Source organism: Ochotona curzoniae, unplaced genomic scaffold (assembly GCF_017591425.1).
Source record: "Ochotona curzoniae isolate NIBS_2020 unplaced genomic scaffold, NIBS_Ocur_1.0 contig_46, whole genome shotgun sequence".
Classification (NCBI taxonomy): Eukaryota; Metazoa; Chordata; class Mammalia; order Lagomorpha; family Ochotonidae; genus Ochotona; species Ochotona curzoniae.
This window is the reverse complement of record NW_024466340.1, coordinates 1,227,558-1,250,709: the sequence shown is the minus strand read 5'-3', so window position 1 is coordinate 1,250,709 and position 23,152 is coordinate 1,227,558. Positions and strand designations below refer to the sequence as shown.

The window sequence follows — 23,152 nt, the reverse complement described above, 5'->3', positions numbered from 1 at the left end:
TAACATTGTATTTAAGGGGCCACCCAATGTCAATGTGATCTCACTGGAATTTGATTACAAGTGCAAATCCCCATTTCCAAACAAAATCACACTACCAGGTTGTGGAAGTGAGGCCTGGCCCACAACACTATGTCTACTTCTTTGAGTTTCCTCTCACCAGCCTGTTGAAGTTTTCAGCGTACAAATCCTATATGGTTTTAATCAGATTTACAGAGATTGTAAATGGTACCTTTTAAATTTGGCTTCCATATGTTCATTGCCCAACTTGTTCGTCCTATTGTAAGGTCTGGCTTTGTTTTGCTTTTATACATTCTTTGGAATTTTCTATGGAGATGTTGACGTCATCTGCACGTAGGCAGTTTTATTTCTTCCTTTTCTCATTTCTGTGTGTGTCTTTCAATGTCTATTCTCGTCCTACTGCACTGATGGGAACTCCAAGAACAATGTTGTGTGAATATGGTCCAAGTGAGCATTTTAGTTTAGCTCTACTCTAAGGAAAAAAAAATGTAATTTTTCTTCATTGTAATGGCACTAGTGGACCACTTTTGTATGCTGTTTATCAAGTTGAAGAATTTCTTCTTGAATGGTTACTGACCTTCATTGAATAATTTTTCCTGTATTGAGTGATGTAATTATGTACTTTTTTGTTTGATACTATGCTGTGTTTACATTAATCACTTTTCAAATATTGAATAAATGTTTTACCTCTGGAGTAAGCTCCACCCATCCATATCACTGAACACGATTTCCTCAGTGTTTGGTTAAGGAGTTTAAAATTTATATGCATGAGAAATAGGCATCTGTAGTTTTTATTTATTTGTTTGCTTACTTATTTATTGACTTGATATCAAGTGATATCAGGAATAGATAATGAATCGGAAGGTCTGTGTTTCTGTTTTCTGGGACACGTAGCATACAACTGTCATTCATTCTTTTTTCCATTTGGCACCATTTTCCAGGAAAACTATATGGAGAGTTTTGGAGTGTGTGATAATTTTTAAATTACTAATTCAATTTCATTCACGGTTATCACACTTTTCTGCCTATCTGTCTTACACTACATTTGATGTGGCAGTTTGTGCTTTCAGGAGACTGGCCCATTTCATCTCAGCTGTAGTACCGATGCAGAGTGGCCTGTGGTATTTCCCTAGGAACCTCTTGATGATGGTGAAGTCTGTGATGTTCCAGTGCACTCCTGTAGATGGTAAGATGCGATTTTTCTTTCTTAGTATTGTTAAAGGCCTCACAATTTCTCCCTTTTATGGTTTACATCTCCTGCTTTCCTTTTATGTAGTTCAAACAGCGCTTAGAGATTCATCTCAACTTGTCTGTAGTATTCTCAAATGGATCAAATGGTTGGTTCTTCCAGTACCAACACTTTACCAATGTGAGCTAGATAAAGAAATCTTACCTTCCTTTGCCCTCCCTCTTTTATAACTGCTTTAAATATTTCCACTGCATACATTCAGAATCACATAAAACAATGTTACAGCTGTTGGCTTCAACTGTTAATTTAGAATACTGAAGAAGTGTATTGCCATATCACCCTGAACATAGCCAATCTCAGAAGTTAAGTAGGGTCGGGCCTGGTTAGTACTTGGATGGGAGAATACTGAAGAAAAAGTAAATGCATTATGATTATTTACCCACATTTTTACTCTCTGCATAGTTTCATTTCTGCTTTTCCAAGTCCTTTTATTGTCTCCTGTCTACCTAGAACACAGCTGTTTATCCTTTGAGAGGAGTTGTACTGTTAAATACTCATTTATCTTCATCATCTGACAATGTCTTGATTTCTCTTTCATTTTGGAAGGACATTTTTACTATGCATAAAAGTATGAACTGAAAACACTTTTCTTAAGTATTTGAAAAACGGTGTGCTATTTTCATCTGGTCTCCCAAGATTTTGGATGAGGACTCTGCTGTAATTTGATTCTCTCCTCACTGTAATTTGATTTTTTCCTCGACATAAAGCTGTTTCTTTTTTTCCCTTTGTCTTTCCTTTTCACAGCTTTGGTACAATGTGTCTTAGTACGGACTTTTTGGGATTACATTGTTTGGGTTTTATTCCCATTCTTGAATCTGCAGATTTATGTCTTTGCCAAATTTTGGAAGTTTTCAACCAGTATTTCTGTAAGAACTTTTTCAGTGCTACCCTCTTTCTCCTCCCTTCACCTTCTAGAACTCTAATGATGCCAATGTTAGATCTTTTGTAAGAGTTCCAAGAGTCCTTGGGCTCTGCTCATCTTTTGAGTCTATTTTCTGTAATCCAGACTACATGATTTCTATTGTCTTATCTTCAAGCTCCCTTATTCTTTACACTACGCCTTCCATTCTGCCACTGAGCCCATCCACGGAGTTTTTATTTCGGTTATTGTATTTTCTAATTGTATGTTGTAAAAGTTTCATACGGTTCCATTTCTTCTGATTCTTTGAGGAGACTTTCTATTTCTTTGCAGGGACTTCCTATTTTTTTTTTCATTTCATTTGCTTCAAGAACGTGCATAATTTCTTGTTGAAGTAGTTTTATGATGAATGCCCTAACATTGTTGTCAGATAATTCTAACATCTGTCATTTCAGAGTTGGCTTCTATTGATAGTCCTTTTTTTCCCCATTCAGTTTGAGATCTTCTTGTTTCTTAGTATGACAAGTAATTAGTATGACAAATTGAAGACTTGGCACTTGGGTGTTATGGTACGAAACTCTGGAGTTTATTTGAACCTTTTATTTCAGCTGGCTTCCTAGGCTACTGCTCTAACAGGGCAAGGGGAAGGACTACCTTGTCACTAACAGGGAGAGGCAGGAAGAATAGCCTTTGTTGGCTCCCGGACAGTGGAGAGTTTCCTCATTACTAATGGCTTGTTAGAAATCCAGCTTCTTCATGAGGTTCCTTGGATATGGATACCATCCTTACTGAAAGAGGTCATGGATGCCTCAGTACTCTTCCCTCTGTGGCCTGCATGGATTCCAGGGAGGAGAGGGGTCTTGTTAAAGATGGTGGTGAATGTTCAGCCTCCTTACTAAGACTCCTCTGATCCCATCTCAGCTAGGGCTGCAGCACTGCTGGGTGAGGATTTGGTTAGGACCACCTCTGTGGATGCAAGACCTTATTTCCTCCTCAGCCTTGTCTGATCACATCAGGGCAGGAGGACTGGGTGCATTCTGTTCTTCTTTCTCCTCCCCTTTCTCCATCTCTCCTTCCTCATCTTTTTTCCTCTCTCTCTTTCTCTTAGTTTCCCTGTCTTCTTTCCTCTTTCTTTGTCTTCATCACTGAGCCACTTCCATACCTGCAGCACCCATGGCTGCATGGAATCCTTTATATATATTTCACATCTAATCCTCACCATAACCCCAACAGCATGTCCTATTATACTTCCCGTTTTATGGAGGAGAAAGTTAAGGCAGAGACACTGAGAAATGACCTGCTCATAGTTACACAGCCAGCTAAGGAGCAGAGTTGCAATCCTAGGCTTCCTGATTCCAAGATTCACACTCTAACTGTAGTGGGTGGAAAAGAAAAGAGTTTTGTGAACTGGGTCAGCTGAGCCAGAGAGAAGAGGCAAAGAACAATGAAAAGGAAATGTTCAGACTAAATTGTCTCAGAAATTAATTGCACTGGCCACATCCTTGCCTGACAAAAAAATTCTGTGTGAGGCAAACCAATGTCATGATAGAGCCTGTCCACCTTCACATCAGAGTTGCTTCTATATAGAGGCTAATTTATTTCCCTCCTCAAATTCCTCTGCTGGCAGACAAGCACAACAGTGTCACAGTCATTGCTCCAGCTGACCTGTGATTCTGTCCCATCTGACACCGAGAGGCTCCTTGTGTCTGTAAAGGAAGAAAGGTCTGGAGGTGATTCTGGACTCCCTGTCCCTCAGGATGTCACCAAGGGAAGGAAGGGTCAGAAGGAAGGCACAGTGATGTCCCAGCGGCCTCTTTTGCAAATAAATACCGAAGGGGAAGTGGTATCAGCATGACATTTGGACTGGATTTAAGCTGATAATAATGAGCACAATTTCCTGGGCATTTATTATGTACCAGGAACTGTGCCACGTGCACTTACATGTTAATTATGCAATTTCATCTCCCCCAAACTCACTGGGTCATGGTGTTCCACCATGGTCATTTAAAAGCACAGCTCCAAATCTCTAGACTCTTGGGTTCCTCTCATCAAGACTTGCGGTCTGTGTCCCCTGCCCTTGAAGCTGGGATTTTATTATCATTTGTACTGGCAAAGTACAGTACGAGCAACATAAGGTTTTGCCTTCATTGCTAATTCAGTCACTCGCTGGGTCAAGAGCTGCCATGTAGGAAGCTGGTGTGAGCAACTATACTGCTCAGCAGCCATAACGTGAGGAAACTCAAGCCACAAGGCAAGTTCCCACATAGATGCCCTCATTGACATCTCCACAAAGCCCAGACTTCGATGCAACAGACATGTAGGGGGAAAGAGCCTTTAGGTTAGGAGTCAGCACGATTTTTTCATGAAGAACCTGAAAGTAAATATTCTAGGCTCTGTAGGCCTTGGGGACTCTGCTTCTGTAATGCAACAGAGCCTCAACAGTGGCGATAGATGTGTTCCAACAAAACTTCCACCACAAACATAGGCAGTGGGCTGGATTTGGCATGCAGGCCAGAGTTTGCCAATCCCTGTCCTGAATGAGGCCAGTGCCAGCTGTGTGTGTTCCCAGTGGAGTCCCGGCATGTCTGAGAACAAGGACAAACCATCTTCTCTGTGCTCTGCCATGATCTCTGACCCTCTGATGTGAGAGAATAATGAAGAGTTTCTGTACCCCATTAGATTAGGGGTGGTCTGCTGCATAGCAGTACCCCATTTTATAACCATGGTACCCCCATTTTACAAACAGGAAAACTGAGGCTCAAGGAAGTTCAGTCACTTGTCTCAAGTCTTACAGCTATAAGCAGAGGAAGCCAACACTGGCTGCCAGGTTTACTGATTCTCTCAACCACTAGCACAATGCCACAAAGAGTCAGAAGGTGAATGGCTCTGAAATTCAGCAGTCAGATCTCTGAGTGACGGCACAGGGGGGGAAACAGCGTATTGATCTTTGTTGGAGAGGCAGTGGAAACAGAGAAGACGCAGAGATCAAATTACACATGGCCTTATCAGTGTAGTCAAAGTCTGTTTTCTAAATGCAATACTGCCTTTGGATGGTGTGTCAGCAGGCAGTGAAATGACTCAGACTCCGGCTGCCGTGTTGGAGGAGGTATTGAGGAGAAGCCACCCTCTCTCCAGCTTATCCAGGGACATGAGACTGGGTCTTGCCAATGAGAACTCAGTGGCCTCCATGACACTCATCCAGAACCCAAACACAGATGGGCGACTGATCCGGACCTGGGGCTGATCCACGCTTGGTCCATTTTCAATACAACGGAGGAAGGCCTGGTGTAACTTTGTGCCTCCTCCTATGTGAGGGGCTGGAAGCATCCTTGGGGCAGGGGTACAGCCTGGCTAATAGCCCAAACCTGGGATATGAAGATCATGCTGCCTGGGCATCAGTGGAAAGAAAACTGCACAGAGAGGTCCATCGCTGACCATCTGCCGAAGGGTAGGAGCCAGTCCAACTGGCTGTTGCTCAGAGCTCAGGGCCCCTACAAATATCCCCTCTCCTCCTCATCTCCACCAGAAGCTCAGAGACAGATCCTAAGAGGTTTTATCCAACAGATGTGTCAGAAAGCTCAGAAGCATCTATAAGGCTAATCCTGGCAGATGGTGAGACATCTCATAAAGCACAGCGGGCAAGGTCCATACCACTAAGCAAATGCCTATCTGGTTTCCCTTCCCAGGTCCTTTGTGTGCTCCTGAACACACTCACTCGTTCTTCCCGCCATGTGCTCTCTCTTCCCATGAAGCAGATTTCTGGCAAGTGCATTTGACTGCCTCTTCCTGCCAGCCTGCCAAGCTTAACCACACAGTCTCAGAGGGGCCGCAGAGGAGTGCCCCACTCCCAGCTCAGCCCCTGCCTCCTTCCTTCCCTTTGCCAGGAGGAACCAACCCCACACGTCTGGACCCAGGGGAAGCCTGGCCTTGCCTCCCTCCTTCCCTTTGCCAGGAGGTACCAACCCCACACGTCTGGACCCAGGGGAAGCCCGGCCTCACCTTGTTGATTTTGTTGGTTTTGGGGAGCGTCTGGCTGATGTGCAGGTCTGAATACCGGGGTGGCTTCCTCAGAGGGTTGTTGATGTCACATGGGACTGACTCTGTTCGGACTAACCTTGCTGGATCCGTAGGGGTAAAAGACAACAAGGTGAGAGTTTAAGTATCACGTTGACACTGATTATGCCAGATCACAGCTCAGCCTCTGTCCAGTGAACCCATCTCTGAGATTAGCGGAGAATTCACTAAAAGGGACAGTGTGTGTCCCCATGACTGGATTTGGGGTACTTTCTGTGGTTCCTGAATTTTTTACATTGTTAGGTTATGAGTCCTGCTAGTCAACAGTTTCAACAATAAAACCGGAGCTATCAGGTTTCTTGTGCAATATCTTAATTATTTCATACTGTCATTCATTTCAGAATTGAACTCCACTTTAAATGCAAGAGATTGCAGACTTCTCAGTGGACAGCTTGGGATGGTTTCCTGTCCCTGCCCTTTAAGTTTCTTTTAAAGGGGGTCATCTTGTACAGCTTTTCTGATTTCTCAGGCTTGAGCCACCTGTTGCATGCTACTACTGGTCTAAAATGATCTGGGATCTACTCCCAGGATCAATCTTTCCGACCTGCCCCTAGGGACCCTTTCTGGAGCCCAATGGGAAAGTGGATTCAGAGTTGGCCCTAAAGAACCACTTCCTCTCAGATGTCACGTCCCCCAAGACCCTCTCCCTCCTATTGTTGCCCTTTCAGAGCCCACAGCAAGGGGGCAGGAGTGGGAACTTCCAATGTAGACCTGTTGTCCAGGATTATTACTTGACACTTATTGTTTCATCACAAAGATGAGAGGGGTTGAGTTGACTGAGAAGTCAAAGCTTTGAACTGACCCAGGGATTTGCTTTCTCTGCTTTGCCTGGGCTGCCATCACCATGGAAACTGAAGCTATTTTCAACTTCCTACCAACAAGGGGGGAAAGCAACAAGCTGGCAGACTTGAAGATGTCTTTGTCTGCATGGGCACTTGCTGCCTTTGGCCAGGGTGGGAATGACCTTGGAGGAGGGTGGACAGGAGACCTGCTTCAAATGAGACCCTTTTGGGAGCAGGTCATTGTTCAGTGGCTGGGTCTGCTCTGTACCCCAGAGTCAGGCTCCAGCCGGCTCCCACCATGGAGAGGCATCTGGTGAGAGACTATTTCCCTGGTGAAGCTGACCCAAGGCAAAGGTTCAAAAGCAGTGAGATTCCACCCAGGTTTTAAAATAGTCTCCCTAGTGTAAACAGCTACTCAAGGAACAGATGCCTCTTAATTAAGAACGGGGAGGGAGGGTTGAGAGAAGATGAGGTGTGGGTAGGAAGAGGCTAGAGAAGGGAGCTGAAATACTTTTCCATCCTCATTTGCAATTTTCTCTCTTTGTGGAGATAAACAATATAGAGTCATGGAAAACCAACTGCCCATTGGCTTTGGGACTGCTTATTGGGTTTTTGGCAGCAATGTGCCTACTTTATGAAGTTTCTCCTGGGTTCATTCTAGTTGTGGCCAGATTCCCCTGAACACGACTATCCAAGAACTGGGAATAGGGGAGGACAAAGAAGGAAGACTTGGACCTAGGTTAGCAGGATGCTGTCCTCCCAAAATTGTTCTCTATTGGCTCTAGCCCTCCATCCAGAGACGAGTAGTAGGTACTCAGCCAGTAGGAGTCTGAAACATTGCAATACATTGCTACCGCTTAAAAATACACATATGGAACACAAAACTGTTTCCGCTTTTGTTGTAAATGTCAGAGATGCTAGCAGAACAGGTCCACACTCTTGCTGGAGTGACGACCCTATCTCTCAATAGTGCTTGAGCTTTCTGTTTTGCTCATCCATACCTCAGCAGCTTTTTCCAATTAGGATACTTGTGGGGCAACCACGACATAGGTGAGTTTACATATGACCTCCATTTGTGTGCAAGGCCTCTCAACATTCACACATGTGGCAATCCCCTCTGGATATTGTAAACACACAGATTCACTAGGTCTGGGGTCAAGCCGGAGATTGTGCATTTTCAATCACTTCCCAGGTGATCCCCACCCAGGCTGTTGGCTGATGGGCCACACTTTGAATAGCAAAGGACTGTACCATGATGTCCAGTAAGAACTTTCTGTAGTGACGAAAATGCTCTATATCCACACTATCCCATGCGGTAGGCCCAACTGGCTCTTGAGCCCTTGGAATATGGTTAGTTTTAATGTTACTAATTATTTAGTAACATTAAATAGTTTTATTTAATGTTAAGCAACTCTATATAGTCAAATGTGGCTAGTAGCTAGTCTATTTGATAGCACAGGCCTAAAGGGTCCACTTGGAGATAAAACAAAATATGGAAAATGATGTCCAGGGTTTACAACCCAAACATTCAAGAATTAGAGGAACAATGTTAAAAGCTGGACCACAACACTTCTCAAGGAGGTGCCCACTATGAAGTCCTGAGCAGGTAGGGAAAAACCTTCTGGCTATACTGTCCTTGCTTGGCCGATAGGGAGGCTGATATGAATTCCCCAGCTGCAGAGGCAGCTGCAGGGAGACTCAGACATGTCCAAGGCATCAGGGGGATGACACCTCAAACCAACAGACTTGAACCAGAACTCTGCCTATCCCCACTTATGCAGGGTCCGTCAGCTTAATCTTGGGAAACATGCATAGAAAACAGTCAGAGCTCTGTAAGTGAGAAGGAAAAACAGTGTGGTTTGGGCAAAGAGAAGAGTAGGAGGAGACAAGGATGAGAGAACAGGGTTCTGGGGGAGACCAGTAGAGAAGACACCAACAGGGAAAAAGAGGGTGGAGGGGGTGCACGAGGAGAGATGTCAGGAATAAGGTGTGAGAGAGAAAGAAATGAGACAGGCCAATATCAGGAATCAGGGAGCATTCGCAATCATGCTGGATGGGATTAGTGTCTTGGATGGCCTGCAATCATTTCCAGCCCTTTGCTACCCCTGGCACAGCAAGAATTAAATACTTACCTCCTCGGTGAATGATCAGGAGGTGACAGGGAGGGGCTTCTTTGGTGCATTTATTGTGGCACTTTAACCTGAGAGAGAGAGGAAAAGAAATATGGATGGATGAATACATGGATGAACAGACATGGATGGATGGATGGATGGATAGATGGATGGATGGATGGATGGATGGATAGATGGATGGATGGATGAGTGGGTGGGTGGATGGGTAGATGGATGGATGGATGTCAAGTGAGATGAAAGGCTCTGGCTGCTGTGGGTACAAAGGTGTAAGATGAGATATGGCAGGTTTTATCAAAGCGTGTCCTTAGCAACTCATGAAATTATCCTGAAGCAAATATTGCGGTTCTACTCTCTCAGGTTTACCCTAGGTGGTCCAGGAGTGAGTAACAACGGCTTCACAAACAGTGCCCACTTTTGGATTTTATCATCATCATAGTCATCATGCTGACAACCATCTACCATTTATCTGAAGGCTCATTTGCCTGCCAGTGTACCAAACTGTCTACATGTATGATGCTATTCAATCTTTCTAGCAACTCTATGGAAAGGGTATTATCATCATTCTCATTCAGCACATGGAAAGCTAAGATTAATTAACTTACCCTTGCAAAAAATTGGGGTTAGCTGCCCCCAAAGGGACTGATTTTTCCTTAAAGGCTCAAATATAAAATATCATGCATGAGGTTTCTAGCCAGCATAAGTTAAAGAGGTTGGACTCCTAATATTGGCATTTGAGAAAAGCCCCTTACTTTTCTCCCGTCAGCTGCCTACTTCATCAGATAAACAAAGATTGGAAATTATTGCAGTGTGGCCTTGTGGGTTTTTTTTTTCCTTGTAGAGTATCAAGTCAACGTGATAGATTTCTTCTAAGCTGCATTCCTCCTAGTTCATGAAAATGCAAACACAAGGGGTCTTCAACAGGTTGGTGCAAAATGTGTATTATGAAACATGGATCTCAGGCCTTTGGGGAACCAAAACGATTATCCTTTAATTCCATTTCTCCATGAACTGTTTGAAATCTCCTCCTGTAACCCTGTCTGCAATTCCTCCTTTCTCCCCAGTCTGGGGGTAAGGCAAAAGGATTAGACCAGAAGTAAGCTAGTTCTCTAGGGACCTTGCCCAAAAATGGTGCAGGACAAATGGTCCCTTCTGTGGCACCTCTGCTCTTTCCTTAATGGTCTTGTCATGGCCAGGAGCAAAAATGTGAGACAGATACAAGCTGAGAGCTGGGCACGGAGCAGAGATCAGAACGTTGGCTCATGGGAGGAATGCACAAGACTTGCACTAGGCAAGGCCATCATGTCAATTTCAAATGGTTCATTGGGCGATACTAACCAATTTCAGAAGCCTGCTCAAGGCAGCCTCAAGCCCTCATTTCTCCTAATTCCTCCCGCCTCACACCAGCTTACTTCTCGATAACTACAGCTTTCCTGACAATACTCACAGAGCCTTTTAAAGTCTTGCCCCCACATATACAATTGAGAAACCATCAATCCGGCTCCAACTTTGAGCCAGGCACCCTTATAGAACAGCAACCGGATAGTTTGGCACCCATTATCAAGTCAAGAAGACTGAGGTGAAGCAAGGAGCCTGGTCATATGAACTGCATGGTGGGGAATATATCACGCACCTGAGAAACATGGGCTCCTCCCACATTCTGAGCACTGTGTTAGGCGCTGGGGATCCAATGATAAAACAGGAAAAATGTTTTTCCTTCATGAGTTTTACAATCCAGCAGGGGCTGAGTGTCTATAATGCAAATCTATCTCTAATGGCTTTGAGCATGAACATCTTTTTTTGTTTTTGAAAGCTGCTTGTGAACCATGATTCCACCCACATTTGAACCATATTTTCTAGGTCTGGTAACAGCGAGAATCACCTTTTAGAAGTTCCCCTGAGAACCATTCAATAAATAATTATTGGGTACTCCCTAAGCACTAAGCACACTGGCTGTCTCTGGACCTATAAACAGTAAAGAAGCCAACAGGATCCCATCCTCAAACAGTTTAAAGGCTGCTCAGGATGACAGGCAGGTTAATAGACAAACATGGTGCAGTAGTATGTTACACGGCTAAGCAAGGCAAGCGAGACATTTCAAACTTTAAGGGAAGCCAGGGAAGGCTTTCTGGAAGTGTTGACTGAGTTGAGCTTCAAAGACAAATGGGAGCTGGCAGAGGCATGCAAGACAACAGAACCAAACAGCAGCAATGAGATGCAAAGGCCAGTTAACATGTGGGCATGTGGCTGCCGGCTCACGGAAGCTGGAGCTCTGACCACGGTGGAGGGACAGGATGAGAAGGGCAGAAGGGGAGACAAGAAAGAGGCAACACGGGAGCTCCTCAGGAGACTGGATTCTGTCTTGGGAGCAAGAGGGACCTGGTGAAGGATCTGAAAGAGGAAGGTGAACCCCGGGTAAGTGTTTTGGAAAGGCCCCTGCTGGCTGTTGACAATTACATACAGGGCAGAGAAATTTGCTTCTCTCCTTGGTCTTCCTCCTCCCTAGGTCATTGCCTTCAGTGTGATGAGAACTTCTGGCAGCTCCACTACAGCCCAGCATTGCCCCTTCACAGAGGGCTCATTTGTTTGAATGCTCCAACTGAGCACTTGGTTACATTTTGGTTTTCTTGGGGTCACCCATTGGAGTCCAAAAGCTTCTAGAAGTATCCCAAATGCTTTGAGGGCAGGACACCAAAGTAGTCGCTGGCCCTGCTTGGCTTAGCTCTGTGGTCCACAACTCAGACAGGAAAACCCAGCCACCACCCCCAAGGCTAATCATCCCTTAAGTGTGAGGTATTTCACCATTGGTCTTCCCACAGGAGAAAGCAAGCTGTGGCTCTACTAGCTGGTGGAGATCCCCCTCTGTCTCCTGTCCTGCTCAATTCCCTGAAAGGGGAGAAAGTAGCCAAAGATTCTTCTCGGCTACCTGGACCTGCAGGTGCACATCTGAATAAGGATCTATTTATGCTCTCTCAACACAAGAAAGGAAGATGAAAGTTAGCAGGAGGTTGAGATGGGGAATTGAGAAAGACTAACTGCTTTCGTCCAGGGTCAGGGTTAGGACCAGGTTCCCATGCTCTGTTCTGCATGGTAAGTTTAAGAGGAGGCAGGGGGGAGCTAGCATTTGCTGGTGAACTATTTTATGGCCAGTTTTGCCCCCTTTAAAGTGGTCATGAATCCAGGATCTAGAATCAGAGTGCTCAGAGGTTTGAGTAACCAATCCACCCATCGTGACATCTTTAGCCGTCTACTTCTAAAGGTCTCGGTTTCCTTATCTGTAAAGTAACAGACTCCACCCACATTCAAAGGTGTTGTGGGGATTACATGTGATGTATGCATTTTTACCAAAATACATGGCACTTGGTGAGACCCCCAATTCATGTCACCACTACCACCATCATCACCATTGCATCCAATTCCCACTTCACCCTTTAGTGAAGTTACGATCATCCTTCCTATAATACTATAATTAGGCCCAAGGGTTTTTTTTTTGCTTATTGTAGTAAAAACGCAAATATGGGGCCATTAGTTCCCATTTTCATTATCGTGAAGACTGAAGTGTTTCTATTAACGGAATAGTAAGTTCAAGATTTCAAGCTGGCGATTTCTGAAACGCACACTCATAATTATATCCTGCTAATATCCTGCCTGTTGTACAAATTCCTGAAGCTTCCAGGGACTTCGTAACAGCTGCAACATCAGCACTCCTCATTTCCCTCGTGCTTTTTTTTTTTTTTTGTAAGGTCTGGGCAAATTAGAGCAGCCAATGGCAGCAACCAATCATGGCTTGATTTGTACTTTTATCTCCTCATCACCTGTGGCTGCAGCCACTTTGCAAACAGAGGAAATATTCTGAAGAAAACGCTGTATTTTGATGCAAAAACATGGCCAAGGAGAACACTCGGTGCTAGAAGGAAACCAAGAGTGCAAAGAATCCAAGTGAAAAGATTTAGCAACACAGCGAAACTGGGTAAAGAAGTGCATGGCTCCTTAGGAGAAAATTAGTAAAGTGCCCACTTCCATGGAAAGAAAAAAGCATGTTCACTCAGCTGCCTTAGGCAGCAGGAGAGGGGACTTGAAAACAAAAAACACCCTCTCTTCCTCTCTCTCTCTCTTTTTAAAGAAGTGAGCCGTAATCTCAACAGTGACAGTTAACAAGGACTTGACTTTATTGAAAGTTGACAACCTAAGACCGACAGAGGAGGCCCCAGGTATTTGGAACACTCCCTAAATGCCCGCAACAGTCAGTGACCTGAAAATCCACCCAGCTCTTCCAGATACATGAGGGTACCCAGGTCCCAAGCATCTGAACCATCACCTGCTGTCTCCATGCACATCAGCAGGAAGCTGGACTGCAAATGGAGGGGGGACTCCACTCCAGACCCCATCATATGGGATGAGGGTGCCCTAAGCAGCAGCTCAAGTAGCCATGCCATGACCCCAGCCCCTGGCACTTTCGATTGCCACACTTGGGGGTGTGGATCAGCCTCAGCATCCATCAGAGAGGTTTAGAAACTTCCCCGGAGTCACAGAGCAAGGAAGCAGTGGGGCTGGAGTCTGAACTCAACTTCTGGCTCAACCGTCTGTTTCTTGCTGCTATTTCCCTGGTAAGAGTACCCTTGAGATGAGTATTCCCTATCCCCAGGAGAAACTAGTGCAGGTGGGAGGCGAGGCAGGGAGGGGAGAAGCTGAGCAGGAGCTGTGGACTCGGGAGAATCTAGCCTCAGTCTGATCCCACATGGAGTAAGAACTGAGCAAACAGTATGTGAGCCTCCAGGAGAGGAGGCTGGAATTCTGTCCCCGCTGCTGGCTTAGCCACCTCGGGAAGGTGATGGTGAGGCAGCTGGAGCATCCCATAGTCAGGCCTCCAGAGATGAGTTCAGCCATAAGCCCTTCAGAGCACCTGCTGGAAGAGGTTAGCTGGGAATGTGAGCAGGACTCCAGGATGCGCAGGGCTGAGGGTTCAAAGCAGGAGCATGGGTGCTTCTTGACTCTGAAAAAGGAGGCTCTCACATCTACAGGTACAGATCTCTTCCAAGATCAGATTCCACGAGCAGATAACTTGGAAAACTGCTGTTTTCCATGGCTCCTGGCCCCAACATGCTTCCCGCCAGGGCCTGATCCCGAGCAAGCAACCAACTCCCAGGAAGGAAAAGGCTCCAAGGCTCCAAGACTATTTGTCAGGAGCGGGGCTGGCTGGGCAGGGAGCAACTGTCTTCCCACTGCTTGGAGCTGCAAGCAGCAACCACGTGAGCAGCAGCCAGAGCTAGCCCATCTGAACAGGACCCAGCACTGCAGCTGTAGAGCAGAATGGGTCTCCTTCTCTCTCCCTATCCCGCGACTGCCAGGTATAAACAACCACCAAATAAACTCAAGCCCATTGACTTCCTGGCCCAAGCCTTGTTCAGGTTTTTTTCTTAGCTCAGAGCAGCCTCAGCCCTGCTCCACCTAGCTGACTCTTCTTAAGTGAAGATAGGGCTTCAAGGTCCTCTGGAACAATGTTCCTTGATCAAGTACATGATGTCTGTCCACCCAAGTGTTACCCCACAGTCCTCGCCCTGGGGGGATATTATCTACTTGTTTGTCACCTCTTTTAGATCCCAAGTTCCACACTCAGGCTAAAGAAAATGATCAGGGAGGCACACTAAAAGTCCAGACTGCAGGCTCTGGCCACAGAGTCCATTCCAGAAGGTGGGTGGAGAACTCAGGCGGCTGTCATGTTAAGTTTCTACTTTGATCCTGAGGCAAGTGGGGCCAGGGTGCACTTTGATGACTCACAGTGACCATGAGCAAGTCCAGGATAGCTGGACTATGGTCCTGGGTAGCCATAGCCCAGCTGAGGCTCACACACCTGGAGCTAAAGCATCACCTGCAGCCGAGAGAATAACAGTGACTTAAAATAGGCAGAAGGGACTGAGAGGAGAGCTGCTTCTTCACGGAGGGTTTGGGAGGGGGGTTTCAAAGATGTCCCTTCCCTGCCAAACTCCGCCTTATGCAGGTAAAAAAGAAAAGTGTATCTTGGTTCAAGTTTATTTTACAGAGTCAAAGTCACCTCAGCTACTGCTATGCATCTTCCCGCAAGACAGGCAGACAGGGATGGAGAGGCAGCCAAGGATGCTGACCTCAGCTCCATAGGAGTGTGTGGAGGGAGCCCGGGAAATGGGGAGAGGATGCAGATAACGCATGATCGAGGGCTGGGAAACCCATCAGCGTCTGTCAGCAGCTGAGTGCACGGGGATCAGACAATGCGTGGGTCACGCTCACATCCAACCACTCATGGCGAAAGGCCATTCAGCGTGTGTGAGCCCAATAGATGAAACACCTCGATTGAGATAACTGCAAATTGCTTTCTGAGTCTTAATTTCCTATAAGTTCATTCATCTTTCCATTCAGATTGCCAGCAAGACAGCTGATGTTCATTCTGCAGGAAGTGCATATTAAACAGCCGAAGCGGGAGGGAAGGGGGCTCGATGACCAAGGAGAGTTTCCGGCTTCCTGGGTAAAGAGGGCATCCCCAAAGTTCACTGGTAAGTTAGAAAGTGTTAGCTTTCACTAGTCAAGCACCTATCATGACTCAGCTACTAGGATGAGTGTGTTTCACTGAACAATTCTCTTACTTGGCTGCATTTTAAAACACATAGAGATTTATTCCCATTCTACAGAGAGGGGAAAAAAACCTGAGGCTCAGAAAGGGTCACACAAACAGGTGGTAGCAAAGGCAGGATTCAAACGGGGAAGAGCTGAGGCACAGCCTGGGTTCCTAACCCCACATCATCACACAAATATTTTCTGGACGAAGACACTAGAGAGATACCATGAGCAAGATCCAGGTCCACCAAGTGAGGTCAAGGAGAAGAACAGAAAGATCTGAAAACGAACCAGCAAGGACTGCCCATCCTCACTAGGCAGTCTCGCACTAGCAAATGTCCAGCTCCTTGATAAAGCTTGGCTTTGATTTCTAACACAGAGCAGTGGATCTCAAAGTAGAGTCCCAAGTACAGCTGGGAACCTGTTCAAAAAGCACCTGCTTGGGATAGGTGTGTGACTTAGTAGTAGTTAGAAGGCGAGAATTGGGAGATGCTGGATTTGATTCCCAGCTGCGGCTCCTGATCCAAGGTCAGGCTAAGGCAGGCTTTGGGAGACAGATGGCCTAAGTGCTTGAGTCTCTGCCACCCACGTGGGAGGCTTGGACAGAATTTCTTCCTTTTGGCTTTGGCCCTGACCTGGCCCAGACCCATTAGCAGACACCGGGGACATTTGAAGAGTGAACAAATACATAGGATCCCTCTCTGTCTCAGTCTTTCAAATACAAATTTAAAATAAAAGTACATTGTAGAACTGCGCCCCAGAGCTGTTGGGTCTGCGCCCCTGAGATCAGAGTTTTAACAGACCCCAGGTGACCAAGAAGGAAAAGCCACCCAGAGAGGGAACATTCCTCCCGCTCCCCCTGTGCATGAGCACCGACAGCACTGTGTTAAACGGCAACTGCTGACTCAGCAGTTCTGGAGCCATCCTGGGATCACACATTCCCACCTACTCCTGCTTGATGTTTCCAGTCCAGGGATAGGCCATGGCAAAGCCTGGGTCTAATCCAATCTCTTTCCCACCCTAGGGGTTTTCTGGTAATGACAGACCAGGACCGTTCTGGGTTTAAGGGAAAAGAAGATCATTTTCTCCAGGGTGGATCCAAATCCTCAAGCCCCTGCCTTTGCCCTGCGCTGGAGAGATAACGAAACCCTTGCCCTGTTTTTCTAAACTCACTCAGGGACCACACTTTCCTCAACCACTTTAAGATGTAAAACTGCAGCTTCCCCCTGGCGCTACCAACGTGCCCCCTCTGCTTCACTCTCCTGCTTAGCCCTGTGCCTCACTCGACCATGGGGGGCATGTTTGTCATTGTCTTTGCTTATTGTCTGCTGGCCTCCTGCCTTATACCAGCACATACAACATGCCGGAGCAAAGATCTCGGCTCTTGTTTTTACTCTTCATTCCCCAGTGCCTGGAACACAGTATTAGTGTGTTACAGCTGCAGCACCCCTAATTCAAAACTGTCAAATTGAAACTTTCAAAATCCTGAGCATTTTGAGGACCCTTGCAGGAAACCAGAAGAGCAAAGTCCCACTCCTGACTTCATGGGACAGGTCCGAGTCAAGGAGCAGGCACACTACATCACTGCCTACAATCACCTGCAGGCTAAGGTAGTGTGCATGTGGATTACACATGAATTATATCTAAGACTCTATCCCATCCCCAAGACACCTCCTTATACACATGCAGATAGATATTACCTTTAGTCCCAGGCGGTTTGGAAAGGGACACTCAGCCTTTAATACTGACATGAGCTGAACACGTGAACAAATCCTTCCACCTGTTTCCTATAAGATGCCACCTCCCCATTCTCAGCCACCTCTCTGAAGGTTCACATGTCACGGTAACCTCAGGCATTGCATGTGCCTCAACTTCACTTCTCTAAATCTATCTCCTCTTTACTTGATCATGGGCTCTAGTCACTGTTTCTTTCTAAACGATATTTATTTACTTGACAGAGTCTCTCTCTTACACATACACACGCGCGTGGGAGAGACTAAAGGGAAATCTTTCCTTTCCTGGTTCACTGCTCAAATGGCCACAGTGGCTGGCATGAGTCCAGGTTGAAGCCAGGAACAAGGAATTCCGTATGTGTTTCCCATGTGGGTGGCAGGGGCCTCAACACTTGGGCCATCTTCTGCTGCTCTCCCAAATGTGTTAGCAGGGAGCCGGGTCAGAAGCAGAGCAGACAGGACTCAAACTGGCACTTGGAGGGGATGATGGCATACGCTACCACCCCAGCCCCTAGTCTTCCTTTCCATTCAACATGTCCACCTTCCCATAAGTGTGTATACAATTTTGCCGATTTTCCTATATAAATGACCGTCCATCCTCAAAAATACGTACATGCCAATCACCCTCAATATAACGAATGTCAAAAGTATTAGATTTTATTCATTTAAAAAAAAAGCTTAATGAATGATGCTGACAATTAGAGGCTACAGGTAACTGATCCTAAATGCCGTGATTTATATAAGGCAAGGGCTCTTTAAACTGTTGATGGAAAAATGTGTCTTATCTTTTCACTCCATTTTCCAGGAAATTTTGGATGTGAGTCTGGAAGAGTGTTGGAAGTTTCAGGGTTTCAGTGGGTTCTGCAGGGGCCAAGCACATTGGTGAGATCACCTGCAGTACAGGGCAACGAGGGCCAGAGTTGGTTCCCGTCTCCTATAAGCAGGAATCATTTTTACCCCAAGTGAAGCAGAGAGAAATGTTCTTTGACAAAACCTTGTAATCCAGGCCAAGGACATTTCATTGACTGCCTCCAACCACCCCGTGGCAGATACTAAGGTCACACCCATTCTGCAGACGGGAACAGCGAGCCCTGAGGGGACAAATCTCTTGCTCAGGCACACTGGCAGGGCATTAGTTCAATGGAAGCACAAACAACTCAACTCTGGTGGCTTCCCAAGCTGTGCTCCTTAGGGCAGGCCTCTCCTACAGCCCCCTCTCCGCTTGCCCCGTCTCCGCTTGCCCCCTCTCCATGCTCCCTTTCCCCTTGCCCCTTTCCTCCTGCCCCCTCTCCTCCAGCCCCCTCTCCAGCCCCCTCTCCATGGCCCTGGCAGCACCCGAGTCTTTCCTGCTCTTTACATCAGAAACCAAGAGCAGGGGTGAGGGTTGTTGTCGAGATCCTGCCTCTAGCCCTGAAAGTTAAAACTGCTGGGAAGCGCTCAGCCTCGCTGACTCCTGACCACATCCCTGTCCCCTCACGACCTGACTTCTAGTCTCCCCACTGCCTTAGAGTGCTGTAACCGCCTCACAACACGGTGTCTCCAAGTGCAGAGCAGTTGGTGTCCACGATGACATCAGATGGCCTGCCAGCTGGACCTCAGGGCCAAGCCTTAGTGGGGTTGCCTAAGGATCTGGAGTGCACGGAGAAAAACACGGAGGGTTGTGGCCACCTCTTAACAATGATGAATGTGGGACCAATGGGGTGGCACAGCATGCTAATCCTGTGTCTATAAGCACCAGCATCTCATATGGGTATCAGTTCGTCTTCCAGATGCTCCACTTCTGGTCCAGCTCCCTGTTTATGGCCAGGGAAAGCAGTGGAGGATGGCCCAAGTCCTTGGGACCCTGCACCTGGGTGGGATACTCAAAGGAAGCTTCTGGTTCCCAACTTTGGATCAACTCAGTTCTGACTGTTGTGGTCATTTGGGGAATGAACCAGTGGATGGAAGATATTCCTCTTTCCTTCTCTCTCTGTAAATCTGACTTTCCAGTAAACATAAATAAATCTTAAAAAAAAAATAATAATGATACTTGTTATGCCTGCTGCCAGTCTAGGCAACTGGGAACCTTGTTTCTGCCAAGACACATCTGGATGTTTCTAACACCCATTGACAACCAATGCCTAAGGATTGAGAGCCCATGATACAAGTCTCGAATTTTGAGTCCCATCCACAGAGACCTTGGCAGGGCCAGACTGAATGACTGTGGGCCTTATATGGTCCATGGGCTGGACCTTCCTCCCCCAACTCCAGGAGGGAAGGGTGCTCTGCCTTGCATTCCTGTCTCATGGGAGGCTGCCATCCTGGTGGGGGAAAGTGGGGAGATCCCCCATCACCACTCCCACCTTTATTGTGGGGCTGGGATGCAGGAGCTTAGAGTGCACCATAGCGAGGCTAGGCAGGGAGGAGAAGGCCAGAGGGGAGCAGGGATTCCTTGGATTTTTTAAGTGAAGTGGCTCCTACAAGGCAAGCGGAAGCACAGCGTTTGCAGCTGTTACTGAGAATGGTCTCTGCTGCGTCACAGCAGCTGGGCTGGAGGAGCTACAGAATACAGGCTTAGGGAAGGAGAGAGGCCAGAGGGAAAAGAAGGCAGAGCTCTGAGCTGAGCCCCACAGCATGCCAGCATGTGCTGTCACGGGACACACCCCATCACCCAAGGCCAGTTGATTACTCCTTCCACAAATGGCAGAATGGCCAGGTGCAGGGTGCTCAGTGCAGTGGATAAAATGCTGATGTCCCACATCACAGTGCCTCGGATTGAGATCCACTTCTGCTTCCAAGTGCATTTTCTTGCTGGTGCACACTCTGGGAAGCACTGAGAGTGGTTCAAGAACTCGGGTCCCTGCCACCCTTGGGGAGACCTGGTGTGAGTTCTGGGCTCCTAGCTTCCATCTGGCCTAGCCCCAGCTGTTGCAAGGATTTTGGGAATAAACCAGTAAAAAGAGATCTCTGAGTGTCTCTCTCTGCCTTTTGAATACTAGAGACAGAAATGTGAGTGCTCACTCCAAGTCTGAACCTAGAGGCTGGTATTGATGTTCACAAGCAGCCTCCCTTATTGGATTGCCAGGTAGTCATCCTGGGCACACTACTTCCGATCCGGCTCCCTACTCATGTGCCTGAGAAGGCAGCAGAGAACGGTTCAGGCACCTGGGCCCCTGCTACCTATCAAGCTGGGGTTCCAGGTTCCCAGCTCCTGCTTGGCACATGACGACCATTTGGGGAGAGAACGAGCAGATAGAAGATCTCTTTCTCTCTATCTTTCCATCTCTCTTTCAAAAACTAAACTGAATTCAGTTTAGTCTGATACCAGGGCTCATGTGAGCTGCCCCAGTTTTATCCTGCCTCCTAACACTTCCTTCTGCCAGCCAGGACCTGGAATAAGCAGAGGAGGAGGGACATGGGAGCCTAGAGTTCCCAGCCTTTTCACAAGAACTCGAGACCACCCTGAGGCCACAGAAAGTGAGAACAGGAGTAACAGATTTGGAATCAAATTTTGACTGCCACTTCCTAGCTGGGACTATTCTTTGCCGAGACTCAGCTTACCAATCTGTAAAATGGGTGTTTGTGGGGATGATAACAATCCTTCAGACTGGCACCATAAGAAGAAAACGACTTGGCTCCGGGATCAGCCAACCATGGCTGAAAGTTAGAGGCAAACTGCACCTACCTTGCAAAAGAAAGCTTCGTTGGGACAGTTTATGAAAGGCTTTCTAGGAAGCCATGGATCTGAGTCCAGCACTGTGACAGAGTCTAAATACGGGGAAAGCTTGGGCTGATGAGCACCCTGCTGCCAAATCAGGCATAAGAGGATGGTAGGTTAAGCTGAGAACAGTTGGCAGACTGACCAGATTATCATCAGTTTTAGCTTCCCATTTCCCACCTCCTTGCTGCACGTGCTGTCTCGTGACTGGCTGGTTGGACTCTCTAGGACCTGCTCTGGTTCTAAGAGGTGCCTCATTTGTGAGTCGTCCTTGACTTGGTTTTGCCTTCCTCCAATAAACTCCACTTGACATACCTGGACTGAGGAATTTTCCTTTAAAGAGAATAAATACATTCGTCACACCAACTCCTTTCTGTAGTGTCTGTGGCCAATGGAGCAGAGGTGAGACACTGCGACATGGCAGTCCCATGGCCCCAAAGCTTAGACTGTTGACTCTCTGGGTCCACCAGAGGAAAAGCTCACCAACCTCTGGCCCCAGATGCTACCAAAATGGGAGGTGTCCTTGTGCCTCAGCCCAGAGCATGATGCATGTCCAGAAGCTTCCATCACCTCTGGCCCATCCTCAAAACGCTCTTCCCGACCCCCTACTCAAATCAAGAGCTTCATGGAAGACCCGGTTCTAAACAAAAAAATGGACAACTCTCCTGAGAGTCAAGGATCCCAACTTGTGTGAGTGACTTCTGAGCCCGGGATGGTTCCAGGCTTCCATGGACACCAGCCACGTGTACACAGAAAGTCACTTGAGGCACAGCCACTTACTTGCAGTTTTTACACTTGAGGCCAAAAAGCATCCCTTTGCCACAGACTGTGCATGTCTGAGACATCCAGTACTTGGTGGAGAACCTGTGGGAAACAGACAGAAGGTGATCAAGGGTAAGGGGACGCGACCAACCCATAGCTGGGAGGATGCAAGCCTCCCAGGATAATCATCTGGACCCCAGGCTCCAGTTCCACTGCTTCTGGCTAATTTAAATACCTTATACCATTGAAGCCTTGGTTTTGCTCATCTGTAAAGTGGGGCTAATACTAGCAAGAACCTCCTGGGTGGCTCGGAGGATGAAACAATGCTATACGGTTCAAGAGCTTCACACAGCACCTGTTACAGAAAGCCCTGGGAGAACTGGTTTCTGGCCATATTTGACTGTATTTGAACATGACCTAGCTCATGACTGCCTCTGGTACATATCTGCTTGGTGTACCGAGTCTAGGTCCAGGACAGAGCCATAGATGGGGCTGGAATTGCCCTCAGACAGACATGAAGCCAGGTAGGGGCTCCCAGGAGCCCAGCTGAGCAGGGCACCATCACTGTTGGTGGTATCACATGGATGACTTGACGTTTGTGGGGGTGGGGGTAGCTTTCCTCTCAGAAGAACTGGCCCCCCAACTTTAATGGCAGAAAAAACGTCCCTTAACTCACTTCCCTTCCCTGAAAACACCGCCTACTGCAAACACCAGCCAGCTTGGAGGTTCTCCACATAAAGTTAGAGCCAACAGTAGAGGTGCCTTAGGTTAACTGCCTGGCCCCTCCTGGAGGCATCTGGAGACACTTTGTTCCCCAGGAGATAGGAGGCTGAGGCAGGGCTCGGTCCCAGAGAGGTACCAAAGGTTGCCGAGTTACAGTTAATTTTAATTTTCAATTTGTGTCCCCATCAGCAGGAGTTGTATCTAATCTCTACTGCCACCCGAGTGTCAAAAGGGAAATTGGAAGTGATTATGCAACTGGGGCCTGAGGGTTTGGAGGGAAGGCAGCAAAGCATGGCTGGCTGGTACTTCCTGCTAATCCCAGCTAGTCACTCTCCAAACAGAGCAAGCCACGGCCCGAAGCCCCCAGAGCTAAGCAAGGAGCAGCATCCCCAGCAGAGATGCTGGTGGTCAAGACAGTTTTCCTTCAGCTCTGGACATGGGGTTTGGTGATGTCTGCTCTTGGTGTATTTGGCATGGCCAGTGAGTTTATGGGATCTGGTTTGTAGGATGTGGTGGCACTGGAGAGAATGAGTGGGTA

At 47.2% G+C, this 23,152-nt stretch overlaps 1 protein-coding gene across 1 annotated transcript in view; it reads right to left on the bottom strand.

Moving 5' to 3' along the window:
- KSR2 (kinase suppressor of ras 2) overlaps positions 1-23,152 on the bottom strand; it is a 287,775-nt gene that overhangs the window by 54,199 nt on the left and 210,424 nt on the right. Inside the window, exons 7-9 of the mRNA XM_040986872.1 lie at positions 21,910-21,993; positions 9,117-9,182; positions 6,126-6,252 (exon numbers count right to left, since the gene is read on the bottom strand). Of these exons, the coding sequence (XP_040842806.1) occupies positions 6,126-6,252; positions 9,117-9,182; positions 21,910-21,993 (277 nt within the window). The remainder of the gene's footprint in view (positions 1-6,125; positions 6,253-9,116; positions 9,183-21,909; positions 21,994-23,152) is intronic.